This window comes from Hipposideros armiger, unplaced genomic scaffold (genome assembly GCF_001890085.2).
Source record: "Hipposideros armiger isolate ML-2016 unplaced genomic scaffold, ASM189008v1 scaffold_18, whole genome shotgun sequence".
NCBI lineage: Eukaryota > Metazoa > Chordata > Mammalia > Chiroptera > Hipposideridae > Hipposideros > Hipposideros armiger.
The window spans coordinates 4,803,082-4,822,492 of NW_017731368.1; the positions used below are offsets into that span (position 1 = coordinate 4,803,082).

At 42.0% G+C, this 19,411-nt stretch overlaps 1 protein-coding gene across 9 annotated transcripts in view; it reads right to left on the minus strand.

Annotated features, from left to right (window-relative positions):
• Positions 1-251: 251 nt before the first annotated feature.
• ZNF660 (zinc finger protein 660) overlaps positions 252-19,411 on the minus strand; it is a 30,894-nt gene continuing 11,734 nt past the window's right edge. The window contains exons 1-5 of one of the 9 annotated variants that reach the window (XM_019634034.1): positions 9,342-9,470; positions 8,935-9,089; positions 8,187-8,289; positions 6,584-6,706; positions 252-5,429 (exon numbers count right to left, since the gene is read on the minus strand). In XM_019634034.1, coding sequence (XP_019489579.1) covers positions 4,259-5,254 — 996 coding nt within the window. In that variant the 5' untranslated portion in view covers positions 5,255-5,429; positions 6,584-6,706; positions 8,187-8,289; positions 8,935-9,089; positions 9,342-9,470 and the 3' untranslated portion in view covers positions 252-4,258. The other 8 variants (XM_019634041.1, XM_019634049.1, XM_019634026.1 and 5 more) reach the window with 8 other exon arrangements.

Consider the following 19,411-nt stretch of genomic DNA (forward strand, 5'->3'; position numbering starts at 1 on the left):
CCGGCGACTGATCTGCCTCGCCCGGGAAGAGCGCAATGATGGTGCCAACTTGGGCCAGTGAAGCAACGTCCTCCACAACTAGACTGAAGAACAAAAGTACAGCAACTTGTCTGTTCCCCTTCCCCCCAATTCCCCAATAAAAATCTTTAAAAATAAAGGAAGAAAATAAAGAAAACCAGATGGAACTGTGTTTTCCCCACACTGAACAAAAGAAGTGAAAAGAAAAAAAAATCAGTGATATTTATAACAAGTAAATAACAACAGATATTTATTGGCAGAATTATAACTATTTCCTGCAAAAACAGTTTGATGACTCCAGTTTTATAACATCAGTGGAAAGACAGTCTATTTTCTTTTTTTTTAAATTAACAATATGAGTATATTATTTTATTTATATTGAATGGAAAAAAAATTAAAAAAGGAAGTCTGTCACTTCCAGAAGATACACAGCTGAAATGAAATTTAGTCCAATAGGATTTAGATTCAATGGAATTACTCAGCTATTTGAAGGTCTTTTTGGTTTTCAATTTTCTTCTCAGATCCAAGTAAGGTCTAACACAGTACATACCATCAATGAGAACTATCTCTGAGCCTAGGGAGTCACTCTCCTCTCTATGCATTGATTCTTTGTCTTCTTATTCCCCTGTAACCAAGGCAATATAAAAATGAAACTTTAACTCACACTTCTTCTCTCAACTAAAAAGAGACATTTATATTTCTATTTCACACAAGAGCAATTCTATACAACCAGGATGTCTGTGCCTGAAAATGTTGCCTCTTCATATTCCTCAGGAATATTCAAGGTACTAAAAACATAAATGAATAAATGTGAGTGCACAGGAAGCCAGTAGCTGACAAGACCAGGGATGAGTAAGACATGGTAGTTTAATGATATACATTTTGATGGAGAACAAAGAAATGGCAGTACAGAGAGATAAATGGGTTGAGAAACAAAAATCAACAACTGAGGGACTGCAGAGAAAGCACTGCTATAACGGAACAACCTGGTTTCCATTAGAACAGGAAGCTGAAAGAACATATTCAAAGAGACATGAATTCCAGAAGGTATCATGAAAAGGTTTGAAAGAACTGCTTATATAAACTCTGGCTAAAGTAAACAGCTAGTAGTCTTGGTAGACTCCTGGAGGAAGGTGGGCAATTAGTTCAAAATATATTGCAGAATATTTATCTGAAAGGGCAGAGGGACCACTTGAGAAGGTTTACTCCTGCAGCTCAAGACAGGGATCAGCCTAGAAGACGCATGCGGGCCTCCTCAATAGTCTATTAGCTTGCCTGGGGCAAGGAATGTGAAGATTTGTATTCATATCTCTGGGTTTGAGATGACATGGTACCCTTCCTGGAGGTATTTACTCTCCAAGATCAATCGCAAAGTTTTTTAAGATGAAAAGGAAGATTATTTGAAAAAAGAATTCCAGACACTATGACGCAGTGATGGGAAAATGTTTTGGTCAGAGAATACCTGCTCAGCAATACAGGAAGCATCAACAACTTAGTTTACCAACAATTAATGCTCAAAAACAACCCCTGATAGGCACACAGGAAGCTAACTCTTTCCCTAAAGCAGTTTTGACAGGGCCAGTAGACATTAGCCGTGGTGATCCACACAGGTGATCAGCAGGTAAAGATGGCTGGCATGACAAAGGCATGGAATACTAATTACAAACCCCTTTAATTTTAAAAGGACACGTGACAAGGGAAAAATGATGGAAATGCCCTTACTGCTGTTCTGTTTTAGCCATTGGCACTCGGGGATTATCTACTCTTGGGGAAGTCCCTACCTAACCGTGACTGATGATTCAGATTCAGTCCTATCCCCTGAAAGCAGCAAATCTGTTCCAGAATCTCCAAACCTTGCTTTGAATAAGTATGCAGAAAGGGACGATTATATCACAAAATTATGTGTAAGCCACTTTCCTATAAAAATAGGACAAAATGAAACAATTCCTTTTTACACAACTATATCCTTCATTCTTCCCATTTCTTTCCAGTAACAGCAAGGAAGAAATATGTAATCCTTAAAACTAAATTACAAGGCCATAAATCGAACTCAGAAAAGACTGGTCGCATCTTCCTTATGAAATCATGATGAAATAATTGTCCAGATACACTCACCTTTCATAGAAGTGGCTACCCAGAAGAATCCCAACTGGTCTCCCACTCACATATAGAACCACCATGGCAGGCTGAGGCACTTTGGTATAAGGAAGACAGTGTGGACTTCAAAGTCAGATCTGAGTTCAAATCCTGGCTCCAACCACTTCCTAGCCTAACCTCACTGAGATTCAGTTTTCTTGTACAAATATTATGAGGATTAAATGAGATAACATATCCTCAATAATTCCTGAAACAAATCATTATATGCTTAATGGCATTAGGCTTAAGGACTCACTGTATATAAAGAAAGAGGAATGGCTGAGGTAAGTATGGGGACATTCTAAGTGTTCCCAGGCAGATTTTGAGCTAAGCACTTAAAAGTTTAAAGTACTGTTTGGAAATGTGCTAAGGCCTTCTCAGAGAGCTGGACATTAAGAAAGGCAGAAGCTAGTGAGCACCTGCAGTATCAACTGCTCAGCATCCTTTCATTCTTCCGGGAAAGGCTTTTCTCAATGATAAGAGGAGAAAGGAAACAGATGAGGATGTCTCAGCTCCTTTCCTTACTTCCTGGTTTGAAGGAGTTGTGTGAAGAAAGAGCTGGCAGCTGTGATCACCATCTTGCAAGAATAAGGCGGCAACAAATGAAAGCCAATATGCTGAAAATTATGGCGTTCAGGTGGAAGTTAGATGAATTGCTGAGCTGCCAGACCAAATTTGGAACTGCTTACCTCTAGACTTCCCCTTAAATAAACAATGTTCTTAAGGTTTAAGCTACTAGTACTTGACCTTGTGTTCATTATACCTGAAAATATCCTAAATGCTACCTTAGGTAAAACTTTTCTTGAATTGCTCTTGCTAAGTGTTTAGAAACTCTGCTCCAACGTCCTAAACTTAAGCAATTATTATTTACCCAGTGCAGGGCTTGTCACACATTACATGCATTATCTCATTTAATCCTCACAACAACCCTATGAGGTAGGTAGTTTAATCCCTTTTTACAGATATGTCTGAGGCTGAGAGCAGCTAAGTGGCATGTCCAAAGCTGACAAGCTAGTGTATAGCAGATCTGGGATTAGAACACATACCTCTGACCCCAAAGTCTACACTTTTAGTGACCAGGCTCTACATAACCTGTGAAAGCAGGCTTCCCCTAGTTTTAGATTATGCCGACTTTATCTCTTTAAAGGTTATGAACTTGCAATTGTTTCAATTTCATAAAGATACATTTTTTTTTCTGGTTTAATTCACATATATTGAAAAGATGGAGCCTCAGCAGTTTTCTATTATCTGCAGATCCTTCTATAGGGGAGAGGAGGACAGGAAATTTTTGCTGTGTTCTTTTAATCGAACAGTGAATAAGTAAGTGGATTATACACTTTGTTGACAACTATAAAGTCAGTTTATCTTAAAGCTGAAAAAAACCAATGACTAATGTTTATGATTTTACTAAACAGGGAACAGGCTCTAAAAGGAAGTGACTGGTTCGTGGTTCCCCTGCTACTAAGTGCCAGTATTGGGGTGCAATTCCAGGACTGTAGGGTCTGTGGTCTACGTGCCTTTCCTGACACTGTTGAGCGCAAATGAGCATGTACTCATTGCATTAAAAAAATACTGTACTTTTTTCCTGAATATAAAAGTAGTACATTCTCACTGTAGAAAAATCTAAAAAACATAAAAAAGTATAAAGAAGAAAATAGAAATCACCTGTAATCCTATCACCCAGAGAGAATCACTGTTAACATTTTCATTTGGTATTATTCCATTTCCATTTTTTTTTCCTGTGCATAATTTTTTTTTAATTTGGATCATATTTCATTGTTGTTTTTTTCATTGTTTTTTCTTTATCGTCCATTTTATCCAAGTCATTTCCCCCATGACATTAAATATTCTTTGAAAATGTTTGCAATGACTGCAAAACCATTCTATGGATAGACCATCGTTCATGTAAACCCTGTACTGTTGAAAACCTAGTTTTCTTCCTTCAGAGATATACCATGCGGCATGAATATCTCCTGGTAATCTGTGTCTACTTCTGATTACTTTCCCTGTATGGATTCTTAGAAATAGAATTAAGGTTGATGATACTGGAAAATTGCTTTTCTGAAAAGTCGCAATTAGTCCCACCACTAATAATACATGTTATTTATGAGGTTTCTTTCTCCTCATTATGTTTTCTCTGGTGTTGAATAAGCTGTGAACTATAACGATAGGCTTTCCCACACTCACTACATTTATAGGGTTTCTCCTTAGTGTGGGTTCTCAAATGTAGAATAACTTGAGAAGTCTGCCTGAAGGTTTTTCCACATTCGTTACATTTATAAGGTTTCTCTCCAGTGTGAACTCTCTGGTGATCAATAAGGTTTCGATTGGAAGTAAAAGCTTTCCCACACTCATTGCATTTGTAAGGTTTCTCTCTACGATGAAGTCTCTGATGTTCATTAAGGGTCTTCCTTAAGATGAAAGCTTTTCCACACTCGTCACATTCATAAGGCTTCTCCCCTGTGTGAATTCTCTGATGGTCCATAATCTTTGTATTGGAAACACATGTTTTCCCACACTCTTTACATTTGTAAACTTTTTTTCCTTTGTGCATTCTCTGATGTTGAGTAAGGTTTGAACTACGGCTAAAGGCTTTCCCACACTCGATACAAGTGTAGGGCTTCTCCCCAGTGTGAACTCTGTGATGTGAAATGAGACCTGAACTCCGACTAAAAGCTTTCCCACACTCCTTACATTCATAGGTTTTCTCCCCACTGTGGATTCCCTGATGCCGAATGAGGTGGGACTTACCACTGAAAGATTTCCCACATTCGCTGCATGTGTAGGGCTTCAGTCCAGTGTGGATTCGCCGATGAACAACAAGGTTAGAGCTATGGCTGAAAGCTTTTCCACACTCTTTACATTTATAGGGTTTCTCTCCTGTGTGGATTCGCTCATGTACTGTAAGGTTTGCACTCTGACTAAAGGCTTTCCCACACTCCGGACATACGTACTGTCTCTTTTCAGCCTGAATTCTCTTGTTTCTTGCAGGATCAGAGCACTGACTACCATCTTTTTCAGATCCTTGGTCACTCACTTCCGTGAGTGTTTTATTGTCTTTAACTGTCTTATGTTTGAAGTTTCTCGTCTTTCTCTTCATTTTCACTTGCTTGGAGCATCCCAGTGGCCTCCTGAGTCTTCTCTTTCCCTTCAGTGGAACTTTCTAAATTTTGACTTCCTTCGCAACACCTCTGTGGCGTTCTCTTGAGATTAAGAGATTCTGATTTTTCAGGAATACTTTGGAATCAACAACTCCTCAGTCCCAGTTTCACCATCTGACAGAAGAAACAGAAATTGTACATGTCACCTGTATTCTATACTAGAGGAAGGAGAATTATCCAGAGATAACAAGATGTGGTAGATCACAGGGTCTCGCATGGAAGAGGAAGTGTTCAGAGGCAGGGGGAACTGATCAAAACAGATGAGAAAAATGAGGTTAGGCAGAGAGGCCAAGGTAAAGGCTTATGGAAATCCAGAACCTAAGCATCAGAATGAGCAGTAACTTGTATAAAATCCACCCTGGTTTCTTCCTGTCTTGTGCTCTATTCCCAGCATTGCACCTAACTCCTAATCTGGTCCCTACAAAAAAAAAATGAACTGAAAGATCCTTAGTTCAGTAGCTCAAATGACTAATCTTTTGATCACTTTGGAGTTTAGTTCTTGCTGACCTATTCCCCTAGTACCGATGATACAGTGGCTGGCACAAAATAGGTGCTCAAGACTTTTTTTTATAGAACAGCAACTGGGATTCCATCTTATGGTATAACTAAGATTTCATTTTTTGCTCTACTCCAAGTACTAGACCCCTGTCTACATTCCTGTTCTTGGGCTCTGTCTTGACAAATTCTTCCAAATTTGAAAATAAGACAGAGGAAGTCATGAAAATGTAGAAGCTTGCTAAGGTGGAGATTTTGGTTAGATGGGCAGGTAGGGAGAAAGAGAAATGCACAAGGATGTGCTATAAGGAAGTCGAGGGTGGCTCTGGGGGACCTAAGGAGGAAGCAAGACTTCTCAAGGGATCAGCAAGGGCATAGTTTTATCTAACTATTCATCCTCTACCTGAATGGATAGGAAATTCCTCAGAAATTCTGGAAGAATTCCCAGGCACTAGGGAGGTGGGGTCTTGGCTGGAGAAGTAGGAAGAGAGACAGATGAGGCCATACGGCCAGCAGGACATTAGGGGTATCGGGGAACTGTGCACACAAGCACAACTGGCAGCGAATGGATGAGGACCAATGAGGCCCCGCAGATCTATGACCCACAAATCCCTGAGACTCATGGGTAACTGGTCTGATCTCAGGAGTACCATTCATTTCAGGCTGTGAGGAACCCACAAAGGACAGAGTCCTATTCAGAAAGAAAGAAAGAGAGAGTGAGAGAGAGACAGAGAGAGAGAGGGAGGTTTTTTGGTTTTGTTTGGTTTTGTTACCTAGGGAGGTTGTATTCCTTTAATTCGCCAGCACCATCTTCCTGTTCAGGTCCCTCAGAGGAGTGGTCACATGATTCTTGGTTATTAATTAACTGCAATGGAATGAGGAATAAGAGACAATACCTGAAAATAAATTCCAGAGAGAGAGATGAGTGACGCATTAAAAAAGAAAAGAAAGGGCTGGCCAAGTGGCTCAGTTGGTTAAGAGTTAGCTTAAACACGTGAGTTCTGAGCAACAGGGCCACCAGTTCGATTCCCACATGGGCCAGTGACACTGCGCCCGAGCTGAGCTGCCGCTGAGCTGCCAACAGGTGGCAGGATGGCTCAGCTGGTAAGACCATGTGCTCCTAACAATAAGACTGCCTGTTCAATGGCGGGCTACACCAGCCCACAACTAAGACTGAACTCGGCACCTTGAGCTGAGCAGCCTCCTGCATGGCTCAGTGGATACAGCGTGTGCTCTTAAAAACAAGGCTGCTGGTGTTGACTCCTGCATGGGATGGTGGCTATGCCCACCCACAACTAAGATTGAACACAGCACTTTGAGCTTAGAGGCCATGACCTGCCGATGGGCAGCCAGATGGCAACTGGTGCCCTCCACAACGAAGACTGAAGAACAACTTGGCTGGTCCCCCTCCCCAATTCCCCAACACTGTTCCCCTCCCCCAATTCCCCAATTAAAAAGAAAGAAACAAAGAAAGAAAGGACTAGATGATCTCAGGGAGAGAAAGGCCTAAGCAAGCCTTAAGCACAAACTAAAGGCTGACACCATAACAGCAAACCTAATAGAGTTGACCATTTAAAATTTTCTGTACTTCAAAAAACACCCTAACAAATCTAATATAAACTAGAGCTGTCTCATACTAGAACTATGTGTATGTATGTCTGTGTCCCTCCTCCTCACATGTACACATTAAGCTCTCAGCCTTCAGAGAGCAGGGCCCATAATATTCATATGTGGATCCCACAGTGCCTGGCCCAGCGGGGGCTCTGTAAATGTGTGATTTGAAGTGTTAAATCACACAAGTTCAGGATTCTCTCTAACTCCCTTGGATGTAGGAATGGTGAGACGTGCACCCTCCACACATGACCACCACTATCATCACTCCTCCACCTGCGCTTCCCTGCTGTGCTTCATACTGTTTGAACACCGTGACCATGTATTTGCATTCTTGGCAATTCTGTCTCAACAGGACCACTGAAGGGCCTAAATTCCCTACAAGATTGACCTAGTCTAACTATTCGGAGATTCTCAGAACTTCAGAGCTGCAGGGAACCTCCCAGGCCAGCTAGTGTTATAATCAAAACGTAGAGATGAGGAAATTGGAAATTAGAGGAGAGCTGGCACTCAAGTTCAAGTCTCCTGACACCCAAATTTGAGTTCTACTACATCACCCTTCATCCCATCCCAAAACTCGACTCCTCAAGGACCAGAGGCCCCCCTCCCACTTCTCACTCTCCCTCCTCCTCAATAAATAGCCATCCAGAAATGCTCCCTTTCAGCCCTGGTCCCCATATTCTCTAGCAGGCAGGACTCCTGTCTCCAGACTCATTTCACATTATAGGCCTCACCTACCCAGAGACACAGGAATCACTCACTCACTCGTATGCACAACAGCCTCACTCCGAAGGATCTGCCCCGCACAGAGCTTGCCTGATCTCTTCCTTGGGTTTGGTGAGGAAGTTCCTAATGGGTCCTTGAATCACTGTAAACAGGTAGAAATGATTGAGTTCCCTGAGTGCTGTATTCCCTGTGGACACTCAGGGCAGTATCCCCTCCCTGGGTAACTTCCCTTCCTATTGAACTGTGTGAACAGTAAGGGTGATCATTAAAGATGGGGAAACGAAGCTCGCGGGTTGAATGACTTGCCAAAGGCCACATGACTAGTGAGAGACCAGCTTTCTGTGTGTGAAGGAAATCCTATCCCATCACACCAGTCACTCCCTTTCAATCTGTCCTTTTATATCTACAAGTCTCCATATTCTCTAACTGCAAAATACAATCCAACTGAGAAGTTCTCTGCAATTCAGCTTTCCAATAAAAGTTTGCAGAGGAGAGATGAAAGGGGCATTTTGCTGAGTCAAGGGTCTTTAGAGACAGGAAGAAATAAAGTATTAAAAGGATGCTAGAAGGAGACTTTTAAAACATGATTACCCGTCTCTTAGGATCAGCAGGCCTCAACATCTATCTGTTTTGTGTTTCCCCCTCCAGATTCCCAGACCCTGCTTTTAACCCTTAAAGCTTGTTCCATTTCTTCTACCCAAATATAGCTCTGCCTTGCATACAACTGTAATCCCAGGACCTAGCACACTTAGGTAGGTGCTCAATAAGTATTTGTTGAATGAATAACCTTGGACAAGACGCTGCCCTCCTCTCTGGGTCTGTTTCCTCACTGGGAACACAGCTTGGATTGGACTGGTGATCTGAATCAAACACTCAGGGGTTGTAGAGTCCTTTGAGAGCCGGCGCTGGAATTCGACAGCTATTTCCAGGGCGGTCCCCTGGCTAGGGGTGGGGATCACACAGTTCTGTCAACACTAGCAGCCCGGTCCGAGCTGGCAGCTACACCGAGAGGGAGACGAGACACAAACAAAAGAGCAGCGCCGAATGATGGGAGGGGGAGGCCCAAAACGACCCCTTGAGCTGCCGCATCGCCGTTTCTGCAGCGGGCAGCCGTGGAGGAGGCCTGGCTCCCAGCCGGTGTCCCCCACCCACGCTCAGAACCCGGCCCGAACCCCCACGCCAGGCTGCACATACCCCTCACCGAAAGCGCCTGACCCACATCTTGGAACAAAGCGCAGAAGGAACTACGTCACCGATGCCCCCACTAACTCCCATCCTAACCCTCCGGCCCTTCTAGGCATCAGGAGGTTTCTGCATCTTTGTGCCGAGGTGCCTGCAGTCCTCCCGCCCCCTTGCTGCCAGCCGGGTCCTAGAGCGCTGGGACCCCGCCTCCCGCCCAGTTTTTGCGCTACTATTGGCTGGGAGGACGAAGGGGAGACTTCAGCCAATATGAAGAGGGCCTTAGAAGGGGTGGAGCCTGGGGCCGAAACTTGGGTAGGGCGGGAAGAGGAACCAATCAACTGGGCTGCCAAGATCAACTCCAACAGAAGCTCTCTGAAGTCCACCGCCTGCTCTGGCTGTTGAGTGGCAGTCATGTTTCCTTCCACAGATCCCGTGTCTTAAAGCTAGGATCAGCTACCGGTTATCCACAGCGTATAAAGATAATATGAGGGGGGGCCGGCCGAGTGGCGCGATGGTTAAGAACTCGCTTGGGATGCCAGAGGGCCCCGGTTCGGATCCCACATATGAGGGCCAGTGACACTGCCCTCTACAGCTAAGATGCTGAACAACAGTTCAACCTGGAGCTGGGCTGCCATGAGTCGCCGGCGACGGCGTAGGCTGCAGCCCCTGTGGCAGTGGGTTGCCATGGGCTACCGTGTGTAGCCAGCAGCCAGCGTGAGCGGCCAGCAGCCGCAGTGAGCGGCCGTCCAGAAGCCGGCGACTGATCTGCCTCGCCAGAGAAGAGAGCGATGATGGTGCCAACTTGGGCCAGTGAAGCGACATCCTCCACAACTAGATTGAAGAACAAAAAACGACAGCAACTTGTCTGTTCCCCTTCCCCCAACTCCCCAGCACTGTTCCTATCCCCCTAATTCCCCAATAAAAAAATCTAAAAAAAAAAAAAAAAGATAATATGAGGGGGGTGGGGTTGCCGCCGAGTGGCTCAGATGGTTAAGAGTTGGGTTGGGAGCACGAGCTCTGAGCAGTAGGGCCCCAGTTTGGTTCCCACACAGGCCAGTGATGCTGCGCCCTCTACAGCTAAGATGGTGAACAACAGCTCAACCTGGAGCTGGGCTGCCAAGAGCTACCGTGAGTGGCCTGTGGTCAGCAGCCAGCGAGAACTGCCGTGAGCTGCCATGAGCCACTGTGAGCACTGCCTCAGCCAGGAAGAGCACAATGATCACAATACCAACATGGGCCAGTGAAGCGGCATCCTCCACAACTAGACTGAAGAACAAAAGAACAGCAACTTGTCTGTTCCCCTCCCCCAATTCCCCAATAAAATCTGTTAAAAATAATTATAATTTGAGAGTGCATACTTTGTTACTGTACCGGGCTCTGTGGATACAATAGTGAAGAACTTGCACTCGCTACCTCATGAAGCTTAACTTCAAGTCAGGAGAGACAATAATGAATAGGCACAATGTAGTAGTAAATAAGGGGAGACAGAGATAGATAGATAGATAGATAGACAGACAGATAGGTGGGGCTATTTTACGGATGGCAGGAAGTGAGCATTTAGGCATGTGGGTGTCTGGGGGAAGAGTGTTTCTGATAGAGGGAACGTCAGGAAGCAGACCTTAAAGCAGGAGGGAGGGAGGGCACACATTTTGGATCATATGGGCTTTGGATGTATCCTGAATAACATCGAAGGGTTTGGGGGCAAAAAAGTGACATGATCTTACCTTTTTTCCCCTCTGCCACATGTTCAAAGATTTATTAGCTATCAGATGTGAAATGAGCCAAGAAGCCTGTTTCTATAAATTGTTAATTTCTTCCTCTCAATCCTTAGTCATTCTGACATAAACCTTGCATGAAAGTTTCACTCAATGATATAACATTTTAAATATTTTCTCTGGCTGCTCTATTGAGAAGTCTGAAGGTGAATAAGAGTAGAAGTAGAAAGATTAATAGACTACTGCAGTATTCCAGATGAGAAATGATAGTGGCACGGACTAGCTTAGAAGTGATGGAGTGGAGATGATGCAAAATGGTTCTGCATACATTTTGCAGGCACAGCCAGCATGACTTGCTAATCATTTGGATGTTGGTTAAGGGTGACTCCATAGTTACTCATCTGAATGACTAGAATAAGAATACCTTTTGGAAACTGAGTAGACTGAATGAGGTTAAGAAGAGGGATCAATAGTTTTGTTTTGGATGTTAAGATGTTTTGGGTGTTAAGATAATGATGCCAATTAAATATCCTAGAGGAAATGTCAAATGGGCAGTTGGATAGGAGACAGGTGAAGAAATCGCAGGTAGGGATGTAAATTTAGGAGGTATCACTATAGGGCAGGGTAAATAATTTAGGGAATTATTGTGAAGAAGTCATTTGACAATATGACGTTGAAGCTCATCAATCAACAAATATGTATAGAATACTTAAGTATACCAGGAGCTTTCGTATCCATCAGGCCATGTGAGTGGCACAATAACTCTGCCACATTTTCTAGAGGAGACTGAGAAACATAGATTCAGAGAAATGATAAGACCCATACAAGTTCATACCCCCAGTTGATGCTGGAAGTAGGACCAGGAGCACAGTGCTATTGCCACTACGTTAGGAACACTGAAGAAGAATATTCATGTACATTTGGACAGTTATAATTAACTTGCGTTTGCTTTTCTTTTATTTGGGGGAGGAGTCATTAATTCTGATTCAAGATGCTAAATCCACATCTGGTCTTAGGGCATAATGATAACGCATTAATATTGTAACCCCAGTTGTTCTCAAATTTTAGAGGGCATACCTGGGACATGTTAACACAAATTCCAGGGCCCTTAATCCAACTTGTTGCCTTTATCTACAGCATATATTTTTTTCTGACAAAAATCTATTCATTCAGTCCAAAATAATGTCACTGTCCAGAATCAGGGTATTTGGGGGGGGGGGTTCACGTTGCCTATATATTCAGCAGTTTCAATCTTTATCATGACATCTGTCAGCCAAAGAAATTCCAACTCCTATTTGGGTAAATGAAATCAATATCTGGTTAGTCAGATCTTACTTTATCAGCCACAATGGTGGTAACACAGCACTTCCCTTTTGGAATTCACGATCTATTTGAGGCTATGTCTCTCAGGCTATAGGAAAAGATCAAAAGACACTTCAAAATTATTCAAGTGAATAGGACTTACTACTGCAATATGTATTTATTAACAAGTTATAAAGGGCTTTCCTTGGCATTAACTAACTTAAGCCTGAGTAATTTTATGACAATATTATCCTTATTTTCTAGATAAGGAAACGAAAGCCTGAGCGCATGAAATGATTTGCTATGGTTGCACAGCAAGTCGTAGACAATTTGAAATGTGGACTGGGTCTTTTGACTACAGAGCCTATGTTCTTTTACCTATGGCCTCACTGCCTCAAACCACAGATTGCATTTCTCCCAAAGGGTATTGAGTTAAATGAGCCATCCATAATACCCTTGAACTTTTTCACACTTTATTTTGAAACTTTTTAACATACATATACTCTCTAGCTAGATTCAACAATTGTTAACATTCTGCCTCATTAGTTTTTCCTCTTCACAGACACCACACATTTTTTTTTTTAGCTGAGCCATCCTGCCACCTGTTGGCAGCTCACCGGCTGCTCAGCTCGGGCTGACTCGAACCACTGTTGCTCAGAGCTCAAACTCTTGAGCGAGCTCTTAACCAACTGAGCCACTCAGCCGGCCCTAAACACCACACATTTTATTTGTTGCTATCATTGAGCCATTTGAAAACATTTTGAAGAGATCATGTCCCTTCAACCCTAAATATTGCAGCATGCATCTCCTAAGAATAAGGACATTTTTTCTACATAACCAAAATATAATTGTCACACTTAAGAAATTTAAAAATAATTCTGCCATCAAGTGGACTATTAAATATTTTATCCATTCCATATTCCAATGTCTCCATTATTCCCTAAATATTGGGTTGTCAGAAAAGTCATGATGTATTTTTTCTATGTTTTTCGTTGCAAAAATGCCTCATGACTTTTCTGACAGCCCAATATCTTCTACAGATATCTTGTAATCAACGTTCATTCACGGCATTTGGTTGTAGTGTCGCCAAAGAGCCTCTTTTAATCTAGAACAGCTGAGCAACATTTTTTTCTTTTCATGGAATTTTGAAGAGTTACACTATAACACTATTGGTAGTATAAAATGTCTCACATTGTATAAATCACAAATTATGAATTTTTCTGGTTGTTTCATCATCCTATCCCCCTATATTTCCTATAAATTGGAAAGTAGGAATAGTGGCTTAATTAGATTCAAGTTAAATCTTTGCTTCACAGGTTGTGTTAGAACTTATTGCATTACATGCAATCCTTAATTTCATTTTTTCTTTCTTTCTTCTTTCTTTCTTTTCCTTCCTCCCTTCCTTCTTTCTTTCTTCTTTCTTTCTGATATTATGGGCTAAATTGTGTCCCCTGCAAATTCATATGTTGAATCCCCAGGTCCTCACAATGTGATTATATTTAGAGATTGAGCCTTTAAAGAGGTAATAAAGGTTAATGAAGTCATTAAGGTGGGTCTTAATCTGACTAGTGTCCTTATAAGAAGAGGAAATTAGGACACAGAGTAGCACAAAGGAAAGACCATGTGAAGATACAAGAAGGTGGACATCTACAAGCCAAGAAAAGAGGCCTCAGATGAAGTCAACCCTGCTGACACTTTGATCTGCAACTTTTAGCTCCAGAATTGTGAGAAAATTCATTTCTGTTGTAGAAACCACCCAGTCTGTGGTATTTGTTATGGTAACCCTAGCCAACTAATACACCTGACTTCCTGAGGAACAATGAATGTATTTGGTGGTGACCAACCCATGATTCCCCCAAAAGGAAGAAGGGTGCTCTAGAACCTGGAGATGCGGAGCAAGTGGCATATCAGGGGATTGCTTTGCCCTTGGTATTAGTTACAGGCCAGGGCATTCTAGCTTCATATGTGAGAGTGGGCAGGTGGAACACACCTTTACCTCTGCCCCAATACTAGATATTCATAACTCTTACTCAGGCATACTGCTCTGGACAAATCAGATGTCCCCAAGCAGATGTGCAACTTCTCTTGTTCTTGCAGATTTGGAGGAATTATCTAGTTGTTCCTGATCCTACAGTTCAAGTATCCCACATACCCAGTCTCAACGGCAGCCTTAGGGAACCTGTGAGAAGAGGTCAATTGTCTCGAGTTCCTCAAATGGTTCTCTTTTGAGTCCTTTAAAGAACAACAACTGCCTCATTGTTTCTGTGCTCCTCACTAGGACAGGTGTTGACAATGACAATGAATAGCCATAGTAAATTACAGCTTAGACTGGAGAATACAGTTGTCAGTGGCTTTAAGTTTAGCACTGGAGCAGTTGCCACAATCACCTTCTCCATACATGGCTCTTGTAATAGGCCACACACATCTCAAATCCTAGGCGCACCAGTTGTTTGGCTCCCAAGTTAGAGCTTGAGGGTCATCAGTTTTTGTTCATTGCTCAGGTAGCCTGAATACTGACTAGTGGCCTCTTCCTGACATCAGGACATGCTCTTTGACTTGCCAGGGCTGCTTCAGGTATGGTGTAATTGCAATTGTTCTGGTTGCTACTCCCCTGGAAAGCAACATAGTCTTGGTGAGGGGATATAGCACTTTTCAATCTTACTCAAGTGGGAATCAAAGTATATGATCAATGTATACAGCCTAGGGCCTGGGCATGTACTGTGACCCTGAACATGCAGCCATGGTTGCCACTCCTTATCCAGTCTTAGGGGAATATTTATACATTATCCTGTGATTACTCACATGGTACCCAAACCTTGGGTGACTGTTGGCTCTGTACATGTCCATCCACAATCCATATAGCACCTAGCGGGGTAACTGAATATCTTCTAAGTGCATCATCCGCATCCAAGACAATGCAATTTTAAGAGACTTTTGGGGGAAACCTGTTAGTATCATCATAAAATACCACCTGTATATTCATTCCTAGAAACTTTTAAATCTGTGGACTGGCCCACCTTAGGTGGAAAAGCATCGTTTTTAGTCAGCCGGGAATTCCTAACCAAGCATCACTTGAGGCGCACCCACAGGTAAGAAAAGGGGTGTGGGGCATCATACACATCTCCCCTTCTGTCTTTTCCTGTAAAGCATTCACATGCCTTACAGGGAAATCCGCACCCATCCTACTTAGCATCCACTTGGGTCAAGTACAAGGCCCTTGGCCCTGTGCATATATACAATATTAGTGGGACGACTGTTATGGTTAAGTGAGGAATAAATCTACAATGTCCTGTTCTTGGTCAAATACTTGCACCGTTAGGTGCTTGGGACCAGCTGACATCCTAACACCTTCCCTTTATCGAGCTGGGGCAAGTGTTTTACAAAGGCCCCATAAGGCTAGAACATGTTCTAATGTCAGGAGTAGAGGATTTTTTTGGGTGGGGTGGGGGGAGGGAACAGTGTGTTTTTCCATAACCCATCAGCTCCAAGTCGAGTAGTTGTTTCAATCTAGTTGTGGAGGGCGCAGCTCAGCAACCCATGGTGGGGATCAAACCGGCAACCCTGGTGTTGTAAGCACTGCACTCTAACCAGATGAGCTAACCAGCTGCCCCATAGAGGATTTGTTTTTTTTCTATAGAGCAAAAGCCACCCTGTGGGTATTCAATTTATTTCTAACAATTACAGGTTTTCATGAATGTATCCTTTCTAGCACTCCAAGACAGAAATGTCTCGCACATGGGATGGTACTCAACAACTTGTTAGCACCCAAAATCTCCTGACCTTTCTTACTGGATTTAAAAGCTGAAAGACTAGGGTTGGGGATGCAGAGTATTGCTGTGGAATCTTCTTTGTGTCTGAGCGACAAGAGGTAAGTGTTCAGCTCCTAGCACCTTTACCATCATATCTGTTAACCTGGGTCATACCCACCTCCCTGGGTATAAATTCTGACTTTAAAAAATAAACTGGGGGTTCTGTCATACTGTTTACTGATACTTTTTCTGCATTACGGATTCATGGATGGAGCAGAAACTATGTGCTAAAACGAAAAGATTTGCACTTATTTCAGGAATATTTTTCAGAAATTTGCGTAAAATAATAGTTCTGCATGAAGGATTTGCCTGCCAAAAAACAAAAGGCTTTAACCCATGTGGATTTTCTGATGTCAAACAAAAAATAAACTACAGTATAACCAAGGCGTTCCCGCTCACGAGTAGGATTTCTTGTAAGCGTAGTCACTGGTGGATGATTTTTCTACAAGGGAATGTTTCTCACACTTACCTCAAGAATAGTATCTCTTCCCAATTTTGAGTCACTGAGATAAAATAAAGTATGGGTTGCAACTAAAGGCTTTTCCACATTCAGTTCTTTTACAACACAGTTACTTGGAATTGACGGAGAACATGGACGGAGGCTCTACTGGATCCACAGTATGAAGGCAGAGGCAAAAAGAAAGCTAGATACAAAAAGCTGGCTCTAGGTGGAAGGTTTTCAACCAGATTAGCAAAACGCTGAGCTTACCCTTTACTTCTTTATTGCTGAAGTACATATCAGTAAATTTACAACTAACCTTCTAGATTCAGAGCCAAACCGACAATTTTAACAGCATCCAATTGGACTCTAAAAGGATTCAAGAAAAAAACCCACTTTCCCTATTTTGTGGCAAATATCAGGACTGGAAAGATCTCATAAGTGACTAATGGGAGAAAAAACAAATGAAATATGGGATGAATAAAAAAAGCTCTGTAACCTGATGCAGTAAAAAAAACAAAACAAAAAAACAAACAAAACAAAATAAAACAGAAAACATGAAAAAAATATATTCAACAAAAACTGGAGTTCCAAAGAGAAACAAAACAAACTAAATGTGGCAATTATGACAGAAAAATTGTAAGAAAAGCCAAAATGTGAAACATTATATATGAAAATGGAGCTCTAACTATATACACAGAAGAAAGTATATTAATTTTATAGAATAGGTAAAACTTTATGTGGCTGAGGGCCCAGTAAAAATGATTTCCAGGCATAGATCACCAAAATCTGCACAGAGGGAGAAACCTCAAAATACAACCATTAATTAAAATTTTTGCTAAAGATTTGCCCATCCCAATACCCTCCTCCCCAAGAATGCATCAGGCCCAGTTACTGTTACCCTTCAAAAAATAATGCCCATATTATGCGAACTCTTCCAGAGTAATACAAGAAAAATTTTCCAAATACATTTTGCAAAGCCTGCAAAACCTTAGTAAATTCAATCCAGTTCTGTACTTCAAAAAATTCATCACAGGGCCGGCTGAGTGGCTCAATTGGCTAAGAGCTCGCTCAAGAGTTTGAGCTCTGAGCAACAGCGGTTCGAGTCCCGGCCCGAGCTGAGCCACTACTAAGCTGCCAATAGGTGGCAGGATGGCTCTGCAAAAAAAAAAAAAAAAAAATCATCACAAACAAATGGATTTATACTAGGTATGCAAAGAGATTTCAATTATTTGAAAAGTTGTCACACACACACAAAAATGACATGACCCATAAAATTACACCAATAAATTACTTTTAAAACTTGATAGAATTTAGCAACCATCCTAATAAAAATTCTAAGTATAATTGCTAGTGTACTATGTGCCAAGCACTGTTTGAAGTGCCTTACACAAATGAATTAATATTATCCTAACAACCCTGTAAGGCAGCTCTGTATTACAGATGGAAGAACTGTGACACATGGAAGCAAAGTGACTTGTCCAGGATCACACACCTAAGGTGTGGAGTCAGGATGGAATCTAGAGGTCTAGGCACAAAATCTGTATCCTTAACTATGATACCATATTGCTTCTTCAAAAAACAGGAATAGAAGGAAACTTCATACATACAATAGAACATACATCAGAAACCAACAATGAAGTAACAGTAGTGAGACTTCCAGAAATACATGCAGAAGGTATCAATGAGGTATTTGTATGTCATATCCTATGATGAAATGCCACTTTCATATTCTGGTCTGGCTGGGGAGAGGAGATGGAGACTATACCCAATTTAAAAAAGAGTCAATAGGAAAATTGTTTTTAAAAAATTATTTATTAACAACTACTATATGAAAATTATTATCTATATGCTAAAAGAAATAGATACCACACCCAACCTAGAAGAACCTACAATAAGTTGGGATGAATGTAAACACATATGCATTAAGTTGAGAATAATTTACAAGGCAATTTAGCAACAGTTGTACATTGTAGCACCAGCTAACTCAAAGCACTGAGGTCACATGAATAGAAGTTTAAGAAGAATGAAGAAGCATTTAAAGACAATCTTCCAGAGATGAGATGGATCTGGAAGGTTCTGAAGGACACAGATTAGCAAACAGAAAGAAAAGGTTTTCTGGGTAAGGAACACAAATGATGAGTCTAGATCAGAGTAGATTAAAAAGTAAGCAGGCCACAGCCAAGAGAAAGAAAAAAGAGTCTTAGAGAACGTCTTTATGTAAATAGTGAAATAGAGGAGGTCAAACAGAATAAGGAAGATATAATCTGTCCTTGAAAACCACAGTCTGATTAGGATGCAGAACTAAGTAATAAAATATATTTTTAAATGGGAGGGAGGGAGGGAGGGAGAGAGAGAGAGAGAGGGAAGGGGAGGGAGGAAGACAGAGACAGAGAGAGAGAGAGAGAGAGAGAGAGAGAGAGAGAGAGAGCAAGCGAGCAAGCTAAGGAAGGGAAGAGAAAAGAAAGGAGGGAGGGAGGAAGGTAGGGAGGGAGGCAGGAAACAGAAACCCTACAAGTACATGAAAGGTGCAGTCCTTCCTTCCTCAGTAGTGGGAAGGGCTGCACTGTTACTCCCTCTCCCACCTCCATGACCAAGCAGACAACATTTAGGGAAAGGCCCACTTTGATTACTGGTTTCAAGAGAACAGGTTGAGCATATTTCTTATAAAGAAACCTTAATTCACAGTTCCTTGCTCTGTCTAGGGAACTTATGCCTTACGAAACTGACTGAGCCAGTCCTGAGTGCTTCTCTCCAGTGTGAGTTCGCTGGTGGTGATTAAAAGTGGAACGCTGACTGAAGGCTTTCCCACACTCA